Below are 15,022 nucleotides of genomic sequence, written 5' to 3'. Positions count from 1 at the left end.
TCTTGAGTTTTTATATAAATCCTTTTGTTTGTCAAACTTTAAACCTTACCTTGAAGTTCACCGCCTAATGAGTTTCACAGTAATCGAGAATGGCGCGGAATTTTGTGTAATATGTATGTAATATACAAGAAAATATGATTTACATTAAGATTCATTTACGGGTGTTGCCTCTAAGCAATTCTCCACTCATCCCCCATCCCAACCACATCTACTATCCCAAAATAATGTTTTTAACAATCACCTATAAGAACCATAAAGGTATATTTAGCTGTGTCCTGCATCATTGAACTAGACACGTATTCTTTTAAGGGAACCAGGATGTAAGGTATGATGGTCGTCTTAACATACACATTCGGTGTTGGGCCCGTCCTGTAACCATGCACAAAATTCGAGTTACTTGTTTGAAGTCAGGGATAGAATGTTACGATAGATCTAATTTCCGTGAAGTGCACAATTACTCACAAACAATACAGTTCCGTACATGCCATGAATATTTGCTTACTTTCTCATGTAGTCCTATATATGAAACGAATTATCATTAATACTCAATCGACTAGATATGGCAGTGCAACATTCTTTCCTTTACTAGCCAATTTGCAACGTAATCCTCAACATATACACGAAAATATGTTTAAAAAAAGTAAGACATTGTTCTCTCACAGTATGAAGTTATTAACATATTCCATTCTAAAGTATTCAATTCGTCCCCATACATAATATTGGGTTAATGATCACAGGCAAGAAGACAAGAGGATTTTATTATGTTTGAATTGAAACAACATATAAAGTTGAATAAGAAAGCATAATGCTTTTATGTTGAAGTCAAAATATGTACCATGAGTTGCAAACATCTCATTCACCAATTTATATCACTATCGAGGATGAATACTTATTTAATTCTACTTCCTTGTCCGTGAAACAACGTGTAAGATACGGAATGCCATATGTATCAAAATGTAAGAATTTAAACCTTACCTTGATGTTCACCGCCCAATGAGTTGCACAGTAATCGAGAATGACGCGTAATTTTGTCCAATATTCAAGATACAAGAAAATATTATTCATATTGAGATTCATTTTACAGGTGTTGCCTCTAAGCAATCCTCCACTCACCTACCCCGCTCCCCCCCCCCCCCCCCTCATCACATCTACCGTCCAAGAATAAAGTTTTTAACAATCGCCTATAAGAACTATAAAGGTATATTTAGCTGTGTCCTGCATCATTGAACTAGACACTTATTCTTTTAGGAAACTATGATGTAAGGTATGATGGTCGTATTAACATACACAATCGTCCGCTCAAGTATATATTAGAAGTACCCAAAAGCTACATCGAGACAAAAATAAATTACCAACTCAGTAATAGTTTAATATATATAATTTTGTTGATGGCTTTCTTAGATGTTGTCGTGCATTCAAGTCTCAATACGTGTTTGCTGATGAATTTCGGAAACAAACTTCCGAACGGAAGTAGATTCAATGTTTCTTATTCTGAATGCACACCGACCAGGTGGGTTTAATAAGAAAAGCTGTCGCAATCAAAAGAGAGAAATGTATTTTCTGTTGACCTTATGGTTTACCGTAAAATCACTGCTAACGCCTATGTCAGCATGTTAGTTACACAAATGTAAACAAATAGTCTACACATGCGGCACGATCAAGATTTTAACGCAGTCCTATACGCGTGTCATCCACTTTTTACAATTCAACTGAGGAAACGTCTAAAAACACTTGTATATTCATTGCAATGGGAGGAAATGACACAATTCCACCAGCTACATCGATAAGACCGAGAGAAAGAAACAAGAGAATGGACCAAAGACAGGATAGTCACGAAAGTAAAATAAGCCTATAGGCCTAACGGTCGTGAACAGAAAAAAAATATTGGCGCATGATATGTTGGGCGGGGCTTGCAAATTTTGATTGAAGTTTGTAGTATCTACGGACTCGTTAATAAATCTGGCGAATTTTATTCACCTCAACATTTTAACGTCAGATAACTCAAGAAATATAATTAATATTGATATGAAAATTTCATAGAACGGTGTCATTTTTACTGAACTTAAAATGCAGTAAGCTGGAAAGGTCGAAGCTTAAATTTGACAAACACGTACAGAGACTTTAATCAAGTCAGTTATACAGCGACCTCAACCAGCTATCTTGAAGTATGATGTCTAAAAACAAAAGTTTCATATCGATATGGTGTACGCATATAGAACCGGCGAATAATTATCAGCATTATCTGCTTTGGTTACAAAGCTAGTTAGCGATACAGGTAAATCACAAGATTGCTCACAATTAATACATATATGATTATGACGATATTACTTTGCAGATCTAGCTTAAAATGACAGTTTATAATAAGTTTTTGGGGGGTTAAGGAGAAGATGCAATGCCAAAATTTAAACATTTCTTTTATCCACGAAAAAATAGCAACTTTGAGCACAATTTTTGTTCAGCTATGTGCTTTTCCTTTTTTCATATAGTACGGTTTATGTATTTATGTTTAGACAAACAGTGTACACAAAAACAAAGGATGAAGAATATCCAATATGTATTTATTGCTATTAATTACTAAAACCTGTCTGAATAAAGAGAAAAATTATTCTTCTGCGGCTGAATTATTGTCATCAATATTTAGAATTTTACTGAATACATACATAGCCAACCAAAACACACCCTTCTAATGTAATTGGAATCATTCAGCACTGATAACCTGTAGAGGTACCTTCAAAGACATTAAATTGGTTTTTCTCAAACAGAGAACGACTGCATATAAATTTAAAACTTCTAACTCCTACATGGGCTTGACCTGTTTATCTGTATAATTCTTGTTGGCTAGATATCATTTTACAGGGGATGATTTCCTTTATCTTTCCTGTTGACGTAATCTACTCTGGCTATCACATTGCTTCTCTTTCTATGCAGTACGACACACGTATTCTATAACCACTGAATGCTCAGACCACGTGTATGTATGTCTTTGTGACAGGCAACAATTGATAAAAAGTTCCGTCATTCTCATCGGTCATATAGGAGAATCGCCGACACAAGTCGATATCACGATTACACTATTAAAAAGGTGGAAAGACAGTCAGTGTCGGTCTTAACTTCAAGGCAACTGTTTAGTAAGACCAACTGAAATAAATTAATGAAACCATTTGATCACTGCTGTCATATTGTCTTAGATGTTCAGAGGTTTACTATACACATACTGTACAATGTATGATAGGATTGATGTCGTCCTACGTCATAAATTCCATTCATTACAACAACTCCCTTCCATTGCCTTTGTAACATGTTGGTAGTAAGGGTAACTTCACAAAGACACTATAAAATCACAAATCCTTCTCCTTGTATAAACTAACCTTAATGGGGAGAAATATTGCCTGATTTACTCTTCACATACTTTTAGTATATATATATATATTTACCCCAACAATAATGACCTTTATCATGTTAATCCTTTACGACTTCATGGAATGAAAAAAAAAAATCAAATTCACTGGCTATTGCCCTTATCCGCCCTTTTCTTCAATATTGGAGGAGAGGGAAGCAGATAATCAGCTGTTAACGACATCATACATGCACCTGAGAGAGTTCCTGAAAATGCGTTGCCAACTTAAATGTTATTTACATAGCTAATTTTTACACAACTTGTAAGACTTTAGGATATTTATTAAAAAGTGTAAAACATCTTCAGAATTCATGTAAATGTAAAATATTTAACCAATTTTGAAGGATAGATGCATACGTACGCTCAATGTCGTTTATAAATAAATTTGCGTAAATTGGTATTTTGCAAGATGACTGTCAACACAGACGCACAGTGATTGTCATTGTTTGCTTTCGAATTTTAAACTACGGCTCAATCAATTTCTTCTGGAATTACTATTTTTGTGTCGCATCTTATGTCGGGGTGATGGAGTCAGTTCTACGCAATAGTCATATGGGATAATGTGGGCCTCAGTCATGTCGAATTGCTCGAATGAACGATACTTTTCATCGACGAAGTGATGATCGCAGTCACAGTATGTCGAGTAGTGTTACTATGACTAAGTTATATAGTAACTATACTTGTTACTCGAACTACGATTGTGGACATTGGACGATACACTGTTTAGGCCTAGGCTACATGTCGTCTGTGTACATTACTCAAAATCGAACGCAGGATGGCTACATGATGACTAAGTTATTTTTCTTTAGATTTCTGGATAATAAAGTCCAGTTCAACCGTTGTAATAATTTAAAAATTAATGATAGTTTAGTAGTTTCAGCATATACCGTACGCGAGCGTGGTTTTGTGTGGAGCGGTTCTACGAGAGAATCTGAATAGCGGCAAGTCTAACTCTGCCGAGGCACATGTGTGACGTCATGCAAACGTTGCATCCTGGGAAATTTCACAAAAAACATGGTAACTTGCAGAGAGCATGGGTGGGATTTCATTAATAAAAAACTCGTGTTTTCCTAGATATGGAGGTTTGATACTGTTAAATGGTAACCTCTTGATTGTAGATATATATTTGAATTTTTTGGCACGGCTTAAGGGGCTTTAAAGCAGTTTCCTTAACATTATTTAACTGTTCATAGTAAGCTACAGGAGACGAAATTCAGTTCATTGAAAGTAGTACGTTAGGATTCGCACTAACGGAGGTACTTATAGGTGAAAGGTTAAAAAGCTAAATGTAATATATATGCCATATAATTTGTGTTATCAAAAGAGATATTTTGAATTGGTTTGAGATTGCATATGAATGTATTGTAACTGATGTGACCATTTAAGCAACATCGCATTACCTCTATACAATTAAAGCTATAAAATTGGACTAATAGTAATTGTCATAAGTTTTATTCTTTAAGGGACAATAGAAAAATTGTTAGCTTGTGTTATTATTTACGTGATCATCCAGGTTATAACAAATGTATAAAGGTAAATGGTTAATCAGCTCTTCGGTGACACGTGTCAACAACCACGTCATAGTACACAGGGTAAGCTCAGAAAGTGGTTGAACTGTTTCGCTGCCAGAAAGTTTACTTCATTCCTTCTTGAGATTTGCGATCGTTAAGACCAGAAAAAATCGTCAAGATGCAGTTCATCCTAACATTTTGTGTTTTGGGACTCTTCTCTCAACTTCCAGCTTTTCGGGCAGAAACCGTAAGTTTCTTTTATCTTTTATCAAATTCAAGTTGAAGTTGAATATTTAATTGTGACCAATGACTTTCTAGCTCAATTATTTTTAAACTAAATATGATTTTTCAAGTTTCTCTTTACCATGCTGTTTGAGATTATTGTCGGTGTTCCATTGATGATTTTGTCTGTTTGTAAAATATTGGTATATTGTACTTAATCTACGTATTAAAAAACAATCTAGAATGCTCACTTGCGCTATAAAATATAAGAAGTTGTATTACACCATATCATAAATAGAGATGGGTTTGAAAAGGGGTTCACATATTAGTTATGTTCTTAAAACAACGATAAGATTTCTTTTTATTAAAATTGATATTGACGATCACGTTTCAAACGGGTATTTAATTATATCGTACAACATAGCAAATAAACTATAACAATTATCGATAACAAAAAACGTGAAAATAATTATCATATGTAAGGATATAACTGTGGATTCCTTAACAAAGAATTAATTCAAAATTTTCCTTTTAGCTATCTTTAACTTGCTTCCAAGCTAGTACCTCAATCCTTTAGTACAAACATAGTTCCATTATCCATTTTTGGCAATTCAAATATATATTTAAAAAAATACATGAAGAAGGTGACTTGCGAGATACATGGTACAGTGCAATACCAATAACTTAATGCATTTAACAATAATAGCAACTATTTTAAGCAATCGATCAAACTATACATTTTCTTTTTAACGGATTAGGTAGGTTAGAAAATATGATCCAATAATTTCAAATGTCAAATTTATATTCCTTTAAATACATTTAAGACTAAAGCAGATCAACAGTAGACAAACAAGAATAAAGTTGTCTTGACTTGTTTAATTGTATAAATAAACAAAGCAACGATTTTGGCATTTGTGAATAGCTACTCAGGATACCCACTATTATAGAAAGGTATTTATTCTACCTCAAGACTCATTGTTTATATCAATCGACATTGTAGTTTGTTCTTTCCTGTGCTTTGAGCTGGTTCTTTCCTTGACATCTCATCAAGGAAATCTTATTAGGCTTTCTTTTCATAGCAGTTGAAAATTTGAAAAGAAAAACATATCGACTTCATTTCATCAAGCTTACAACATCAACTTCTGATATGTCTGGCCAAAGTCCCCCGTAATACTACAAATAAATATCAAACATTTTATTTTCAGAAGACTAAGGAAGTTATAATATATCTGTATATGTTTCGTATCACCGTTGTATCGTGTTTAATAATATTGACCTTTAAAATCTCTCTCAGATAAATATTAATTTCCCAATTCATTGGATATGTACTATATATTTTGTTGGACAAAATTTGGTAGCAAATAGTGCGTAGATGTTATGATAAATTTTGCTTTTACCAGTAATCAGTTCTTAACATTTAATTGCTGATATTCTTGGGTGAGCATTTTCCTTCTTTGAGCCAGGAAATATATACATTGGACAATCGTGATTTCAATTAGACCTTTCAAAATAACAACTTACCTGATTAAGAAATCGATGAAAGTAAATCAAAATTAGATAAATACTTGATACTTATATGTCAGTCTACAAATAACTGTGAATTACTTAGGAAAGCAATAAATTATTAATTTAATCAAATGTTAACGCTCTTGACACTTTGCTGCCGAATCTAGTCTTTCAATATTATAGCACAAACATAGTTTAAACATTCATATTTGACATTTCATCTGAACGAAGGCGAATTATCAGATGTAGTGTACTGTACAGAAACTCAGAGCAATCAATCAAACTTTAAACGTCTCTTATATTCAAATTAGATCTTGTGGGATGATGCCTTAAAATCATTAAAAAAAACATAGTTTAATTATTTATATTTGACATTTCATCTGAACGAAGGTGAATTATAGGAGGTAGTGTACTGTACAGAAACTCAGAGCAATCAATCAAACTTAAAACGTCTTTATATTCATATTAGATATTGTGGAACGATGCCTTAAACTCATAAATTCTACTCATAAATCACAAACACTTGATGTAAATATTGAATCGATTATATTCGATGTGAATCTACCAAGTACGAGTACATAATATTAAACAATAACTTTAAATTACTTTAGTCATATATTTCATTACTTAAACCTACCATCAACACAGACCAACATAACAAGGAGAAAATAAAGTTGCTTCGGCTTTTTTAACTCTGTAAATAAAACTAAATAACGAAATTTAACAACATTGTAAATATCTAATCGGGATACGCACTACTGAAGTTTATTTATTCTACCGAGAGACTCATATTTTAACGTAAAAAGAAAGAATACAATTTTCTCTTCCGTGTTCTTAGAGCATGTTTTCCTTGGCATGACATCGAAGACATAGCGATGGAATATCAAAATATTGTAATAACAATTTAAACAAATGACAAGAATCACTTATTGACTTAATCTGATGTAGTGTTTAATACGAACGTCAAAAGTACGCCGTATTACTTCAAAGGAAAACTGAACAATTTGTTATGAATGAGACTGATTAAAATAGCATATTAGCGTATAGGCTTAATAACATTGTTGCATCGTATGTAGTCATAAAGGCCTGTAAAATATCTCTCAAATAAATATGTCTTTCCAAGATTTATTAGATTAGATTAGGATTTGTATTAGTGATTCTAATGGAGAAACGCTGCTAGTTTATGTTAAGGAATCATTTTTATATAAAAGAGTCAAAAAGGATTTATCTTTGGAAACATTTGAAAAAAATGGAGTGGGCAGTAAGGAGTCCATTTCAATTTTTGAACAATACAGAAATCGAAATCACAATTGATGATAAAATGTTGTCAAGATCAGTGCGTTGAAGTTTACCAATTTCTCAAACACAACATTGATTAATATGATGCATTCCATATAGCTTTAATTGTAGCAAATTAAAATATGATGTATAAGTTTATGAAGGAATTTTTAATAAGTATTCTAGATTATTACTAACAAATACATCATATGTGCCATAAGGTCAAACTGGTAGAACTTACTAAGCAAACATAACATTGAAGGGAAGAAACGGTGAGAGTACCTTCCGTACTTAGTACTATTTTAGATAAATCTCTAAACTTTCTTATCAATGTAAATTATGTTTCAAGTTGAAGCTGGGCTATTCATTCAGCTTATTCTGAAAAAAATAATAATAAAAGAACAAGGTGACATGACAAAATGCAGAAATGGCTCAGAGATACGAAAGCGACTTATTTAACCAGGATAATTCGAGACGCATTTGTATGTACATGAAAGTCAATTCGCAATATTTTCATCAATCCTTAATTTCTAATTAAACGATAATAAATTCAAGTAAGCACTACTATAGTCGTATTTCCCTTTACTACACAAACACAACATGACCATTAATATGAGATATATTTATGAAAATTGTGAACGTCCAGAACGAATCATATTACTTTCTCACTTCATGTCGCGAAAATTCATCGCCACATATTATTGTTTCATCTAGGTTATTCAATATAAGGGCGGGAAACAGGACAACAATAGCAATGAGTGTGTAACTTGTTTCTTCAGTCATTCTGTCATCTTAATAGTTTCAAAAATAATTTGAAAAGTTTCTTCAAACATGTATGCCAAGAAGTAAACAGAACGACAATACACTATCAAATAGAAACACATTTTGTGTTCATTAAAATATGTCACGGCTTAACGAAAGTTCTATATACGTTATGAACTGAATAGTTATACTGTGTTGGGATAGAGTGTTGGAATAGTGTCTCTTGATTTCCCGTAATGTTTCCTACAAAGAAGCTAAATATCTGAGTAAAAGAGAAAGATATTTTATACGAATATTACCGAAACCTTGTCACACGATAGGTCAAAGTAACTGCTTCTCTATCAGTGAAATGATTAAGATGACCCAATGGTGACATAGTTAATGATCCTTGATTTCACTACATTAAACTTTAACCAAAGATTAACAGCAACTTAAAAATGCTTTGGAACTTAATTGAATTCGGCGGTAAGTACCCTTTACAAACGAGTCCCTCCTGCCTATCGGAATGTCCTTTTAGTGAATTTGTTGACTTTGATGTTTCAATTTTCATATCTCCATTTTAGAATGTTGGACGGGAAAATTCTGGCAGGAACAAAAGAAGCACTGGAGGTAAGAAAATGTGTCATTCTTATTCATTTTGTGTTTACTATTTCAATGAACTTTTACATGAATCTTTAACAAAGAAAAAATCTACACGTTCTAAAATGGACATTGCAAGTATGAATGTAATTTTCATGTTTTTTTTTTAATTTAGAGGTACCCATCGATATATAGGATTCATCTAACTAAATAAGTTATTTATATCATTGATTTTGATAGATAATTATTGTGATTTCATCTTTGTTTTACATACATTAGTTTAATATGCTGTTATACTTCCGATTCGTGATGTGGTTATTAAATATGTACCAATACCTACTACCTTATATCATCATCGAGTTGTTAATATTTATTAAATACTTTCTTTACATAAAGACGTATTGTGGATTGTTTAATTTGGTTACAAACACTACTGTAAAACGAAAACTAACCAGCTTTTAAAGCTGGCTGAAAACAACTTATAGTAAGCAAAACTGAGAGCCTTTTAACGTTTTTCGCGGTGGTCTAAAGAAGGCCAACATTTGTCGATTAATCTTAAACAAACATAGCTACTAGAATTGATTTTTTAATTTAGTTTACTTCATTTAAAATTTCTGTTTGAATGAAACTTAATTTACATTATTAATTTGGATTTCATGCCTTTAGGAAACTGTTATTATGGAGATACCCATTGGTGAATAAATACATTTATTGTATTTATCTCAATTAATATTCAATTCCGTTTGTAAAAAATATTGCTATCATCAAAAACAGTAATACGGGAACGTAATTAATCAGTCATATTAATGATCTGAATTGACAAAAATGGTGATTTCTGCTTTTGTAGTCTTCACATAATATGGTTAATATGCATTTATACTCTCGTTTCTTGATGCGGTATTTTATATAAACTAAGACCTACCACCATTATTCATAATTCTTACTTCACAGAAAGGCGTACTCTGGATTTTGTAATTTGGTCAAATAAAAATTATAAAAAATATCGAAAAATCGAAAAGCAGCACGCTTTTAACACTGGCTGAAAAGTACAAAATATTAATGAAATTGTTTTAATGTTTGTCGCGGCGGTGAAAAGGGGGCCAACATTTGTCCTTTATAATTAACAAAATAGTTACCAGAACTTATCAGGACTTGCTTGTTATTCTGTTACTTCATTAATTATTATTCTGTTTTTTTGTTGTTTCTTTTTGCGATTTTACAATGTGTACTTCAATGGTGTTCTTTCAAGCAAAAAAATGTATGTAAGATTTATTTATAATATTTGACAAACATTTGTTTTTCAAACGGTGATTTTCACCTTAATCGAGAGTTAGGTAAACGGGACATTGAGTTCGGTAGTTCACTTAAAAGTTTTTCTTTCATTTCTACAGACTCTTCCTACTTTTTCTACCAAGTGCCAGAATATCCTCGAGATTGTAAAGAAGTTTACGACCAATGTGAAGGGAGTTCCTCTGAATCTGGAATTTATCTGATTAAGCCAGATGGAGCCAATGAACCTTTTCAAGTTTACTGTAATAACTCAATTGACGGAGGAGGCTGGACGGTAAGAACATAAAATAATATTAGCCTTAATTCATATCTCCTTAGCGTGCCTGCTGCAGTGTTTTGATATTTTATACTTCATTGGGTCAGTAAAAAGCGATTCCATTATACAGATTTTCTGTGTTACAGGTGCTTATTCGTTCGACAAGGGCTGCATTCTTTATTCATACCTTTCAATTTGATTTAATTCTCAGGAAAACGTTACTTAGTGTCAAATTTACTGTATTAGATATTGTTTCTAATAACGCTTAAAATAACTTCACGAGTAACCTTAATAATCCTAAGTATGATTGTTTTCTCTTATAGTGTAAAGTTTTTTGGTGCCTCAAAATGTTTCTATAGCCATATTACTGTTCGCAATATGGGCAAAAATGATATGATACCAATGTATTCCATTTGAAAAGAAGAATCTAAATGGTGCAAGGGTTACCGTATCTGTTCAACGTTAGACGCACCATTAAACACTAACTACACTAAGGCTAATACATCATACCCCTCAAACGTAAATCGTTCACATTGTTCTTTATTTTTAACCCAAATATGACATGTTTTTGTTTTAAAACTAAACCAGGTCTTCCAACGCCGGGTCGATGGTTCCGTAGAATTTTACAGAGACTGGGATGAGTACCGAGATGGCTTTGGTTTCCTAAATAAGGAATTTTGGCTTGGCAACGATAAAATATCGCTCTTAACTAACCAAAAGGATTACATGCTTCGCATTGATTTAAACAACGTGAACGGAGATCCCTATTTTGCGAAGTACGACCTGTTTAGGATCAGCGATGAAGAGACTAAGTATCGTTTAGTTGGCCTCGGAGACTACGATAGCTCCAGCACTACAGGTACGTAAATATAAAACCTCGTGGATTTTGCTTGTCACCATCAATACCTTACAAAGGACTAAATATTAGCAAGGAAATTATGAACGCCTCTACCAAATTATGCATTACTACCTTGATACGTTACCTCCCTTTGTAACATTTGTCGTCAAAATAACCCGTGTATTTAAATTTGTCAGTTCATTAGTGATTGTAATCATTCATCAAATATGTAGCATATGCGCAGACTTTTAGAAATGATCATCTCAAAAACGATATCTATGATGATGAACTCATTTACATGTCTATAATAACATTGCATAAATCTGCAACGATACACTGCAAACCTCCCGGGCAATGGCCGTTATACTATACTTCTGTTGTTATAAAAAAAAACACCGGAAGAATCCAACACGTCAACGCTGTCAGTCTGAACATACTGTTTTAATATATCCATAAATATGAATTATATTTGGTTTATTTATTATGTTCGAATGTGAGATTTAATAAAGTTTACTTACATGTGATAAACGATAAATTGGGAGCTAAAGCGTAGACAGCCGGCGGTCATAGACAATTACTGACTATTTTTATTCAATTAGAACACTGTTTGTTATCAAATCGGAAGAGAGCTGGTCAGGTGAAATTGTGGTTGGAATCCATGATCAATGCGCACCTTAAATGAACTCAGGTTGAAAGATATACCTTAAATGAACTCAGGTTGAAACACTTATACCTACAGTGACATAAGGCATTGTAATTGATAACAACAAACCTATTCCAACTTCCTTGTCATCTGCCCATCATCCCATAATTTTTTTTACCCTCTCTAATAATTAAAAAGACCTCATATCCGTTCCAATGGAATCGTAACGAAAATAGAATAATAACAGAGTAAAAATCTTTAAAGACTTCTCAAACAATAATACAATAATTTGGTAAATAAAACCATTGATGAAAAAATAATGTTCTTCATAATTGGTTAATTTAATTTTATATACGGTTCCCACATACCGGTACCATTGTCGTAGCAACGATATAATACTTGACATAGACATAATGTGTATCATAAAGTAAAAATGAATCCATAACGTGTGATGTGAAAATTGGATACTGACAACAAACTGGTTTAAATTTAGCCATTTTGTCCCGTTTTTATTGTTTGTATTAATTGACGTTGGAAAGGGTTCCAGTATAATCGTAAAGAAATTGTCAGTTTGCAATGAAAATATATCATTGTGTTCTTATAATGTTGGGAAAAAAAGCACAAAAGTATAATAAAGCAAATCAATATTAATTTGGGTTTCATCTAAAGGCACTAACAATTCCTTCAAGCGGTGTATACAACATTTATTTGGGAATTAATACAAATTAAAAAAAAAACTGTTTGTTTAATTTGACAGTGTTTCATTCATCAATAATTCTACATAAATTATACTATGAACCGTCTCTTAATTTATGCCGTGTGGAAATAACTGAAAACTATTTTAAATATGATCATGCATTTTATCTCCATCTCGTGTTTTCATTTTCACAGTGAATGATAGAATGGCTTACTACAGGAACATGTCATTTACTACATTCGACAGTGACAACGACCTACATAGTAGTTATAACCTGGCCCAGAATTATCATGGAGCGTGGTGGTACAAGACTTATAACTATAATGTCAATCTCAACGGACTTTACTCATCCGGAAGTACTAATTACAAAAGCATCCACTGGTATAGTCTTCCAGGAAGTAATTACAACATAAAATACGCAGAAATGAAGATACGTCCAGTGTGATACATCAGCCGCAGACAGCAACATCAATCAATGAGTGCTTCTAGAAAAATGAACTTACAACTTTGTAATACAATGAACGAAAATTTAACTTGACGAACAACTTTAAATATATCTCTCTGTCAAAACCGATAACTGCTTCTTGATAATATTTTTTGAATAAATGTCAGGTAATTATCCACCCTGAGTGTAAATCCTTTGTCCTGTGTGTGTTGAATATTTAAACAGCAGTAAGCTGATGACGAAGATAATAATGTTAGCACCTTTAATTGAAAGCAGCTTGCCCCCTCCCCCCCCCCCCTGTAGAAAATAGTTACTCTGATAAACATTCATGGTATCTTTAAAGGCATTGAAGACTCGCCCCAAACCGCGTGCGGCCATCTGAAAAAGTTAACTTCCCGTTGCTTGCAAGTGACGTTTTGTTCGTGTCGCTACAAAATGCAGACAGTACAGTAATGAAACATGATACCTTGTTATCTTTAGCTGGACCTGAGATGTCCATCGCTGTATAGTTTGTACACTGTGCTGTGGGTATTGACCGCAGCTGTATTTACTGACTGTAGACTAGTCTCTAATTACCCATGGTAGCAAGCTGTGTGTGTGTTTTGGGGGATCGATGGTGGTGTCTAACACTTCTGTTACACCTCATTCGAACCTAGGTCAGATTACCGGCATTAGACGTTTCTTTTTGCGCGAGTCTTCACACCCTTAAAGGTTATAGTGAATGTAACTGTTAAATTACCATACAACTTACCAAAGTGTAAGTAATAAATAACCATCCGCCTAAGTATCAATAAATTTGCCAAAAATAACATGGAATTCAAAAATCATTCAATATGATCATGTTTATATTTGCTTGTTTCTGGATAATTGCATTTTAGAGTACATTAACGATTTGAACATAATTGATGAAATTTCATCACTTAAGGTACATTCCTTACTCCACATAACAAAACGAAACTCATAACATGGGATACATTTATTGGAAAGCAGCCAGTCTATAAATTTCTTTACAAAAAAAAACGATTTTGCCTATAAGTATGTATTTTACATCCCTTACCACTCCCCCCCCCCCCCCCTCCCCATAGATACAGAAATAAAGACACTTTGACACACCTGTGAATATGATCCTTATTAAGGTTAGTATCAATATAACTGTTAACACAGTACTTGACAGTTAATCGTAGTAAACCCTTTACCATATAAAATGTTGATATAAATAGTAATAGATAACCATCCGCAAGAGCATTAATTGATTTAGCTAAAACTACATCGAAATGAAGATATCATTCAATATTAAATACTAAATCTTGTTTATCTTTGCTTGTTTCTGGATTATTGCATTTTAAAGTACATTAACATATCGAACATAATTGAGGAAATTGTGTCGATTCAAGGGATTTAATGAACAACCTTTCGGCTTCGTCGCGGCTAAACATTTTCATTTGAGAATATAAAATTACGTGCCATGTATAGCCAACGTGCCAGTTACCAATACAAATATATAGTGTCTATTGAAACAGTAGTTTAACAATTAGTATGTGTGTAAGACAAAAGGAGAATTATTTGAAGTAGACCCAGCTATTTCGGAGTTTCAAGTC

The 15,022-nt window shown here is 32.9% G+C and overlaps 1 protein-coding gene across 1 annotated transcript; it reads left to right on the top strand.

Moving 5' to 3' along the window:
* The first annotated feature begins 8,333 nt into the window (after positions 1-8,333).
* LOC139973909 (fibrinogen-like protein A) lies at positions 8,334-13,473 on the top strand. The gene is made up of 5 exons (XM_071980795.1): positions 8,334-8,396; positions 9,240-9,285; positions 10,647-10,819; positions 11,390-11,660; positions 13,174-13,473. Exons 1-5 carry the CDS (start codon positions 8,334-8,336, stop codon positions 13,422-13,424), a joined length of 804 nt encoding a protein of 267 aa, XP_071836896.1. The 3' UTR covers positions 13,425-13,473.
* The last annotated feature ends 1,549 nt before the right edge of the window (positions 13,474-15,022 follow it).

This window comes from Apostichopus japonicus, chromosome 9 (genome assembly GCF_037975245.1).
Source record: "Apostichopus japonicus isolate 1M-3 chromosome 9, ASM3797524v1, whole genome shotgun sequence".
Classification (NCBI taxonomy): domain Eukaryota; kingdom Metazoa; phylum Echinodermata; class Holothuroidea; order Aspidochirotida; family Stichopodidae; genus Apostichopus; species Apostichopus japonicus.
The sequence above is the reverse complement of the archived record's forward strand: the minus strand, read 5'-3'. Positions and strand labels throughout refer to the sequence as shown.

Excerpts from the sequence above, each read along its gene's own strand:
- LOC139973909 (XM_071980795.1), top strand. The coding sequence starts at position 8,334 with ATGCAGAAATGGCTCAGAGATACGAAAGCGACTTATTTAACCAGGATA. Across the intron at positions 8,397-9,239 it reads GGATAATTCGAGACGCATTT|AATGTTGGACGGGAAAATTC; the intron begins GTATGTACATGA and ends TCTCCATTTTAG. Across the intron at positions 9,286-10,646 it reads GAACAAAAGAAGCACTGGAG|ACTCTTCCTACTTTTTCTAC; the intron begins GTAAGAAAATGT and ends TCATTTCTACAG.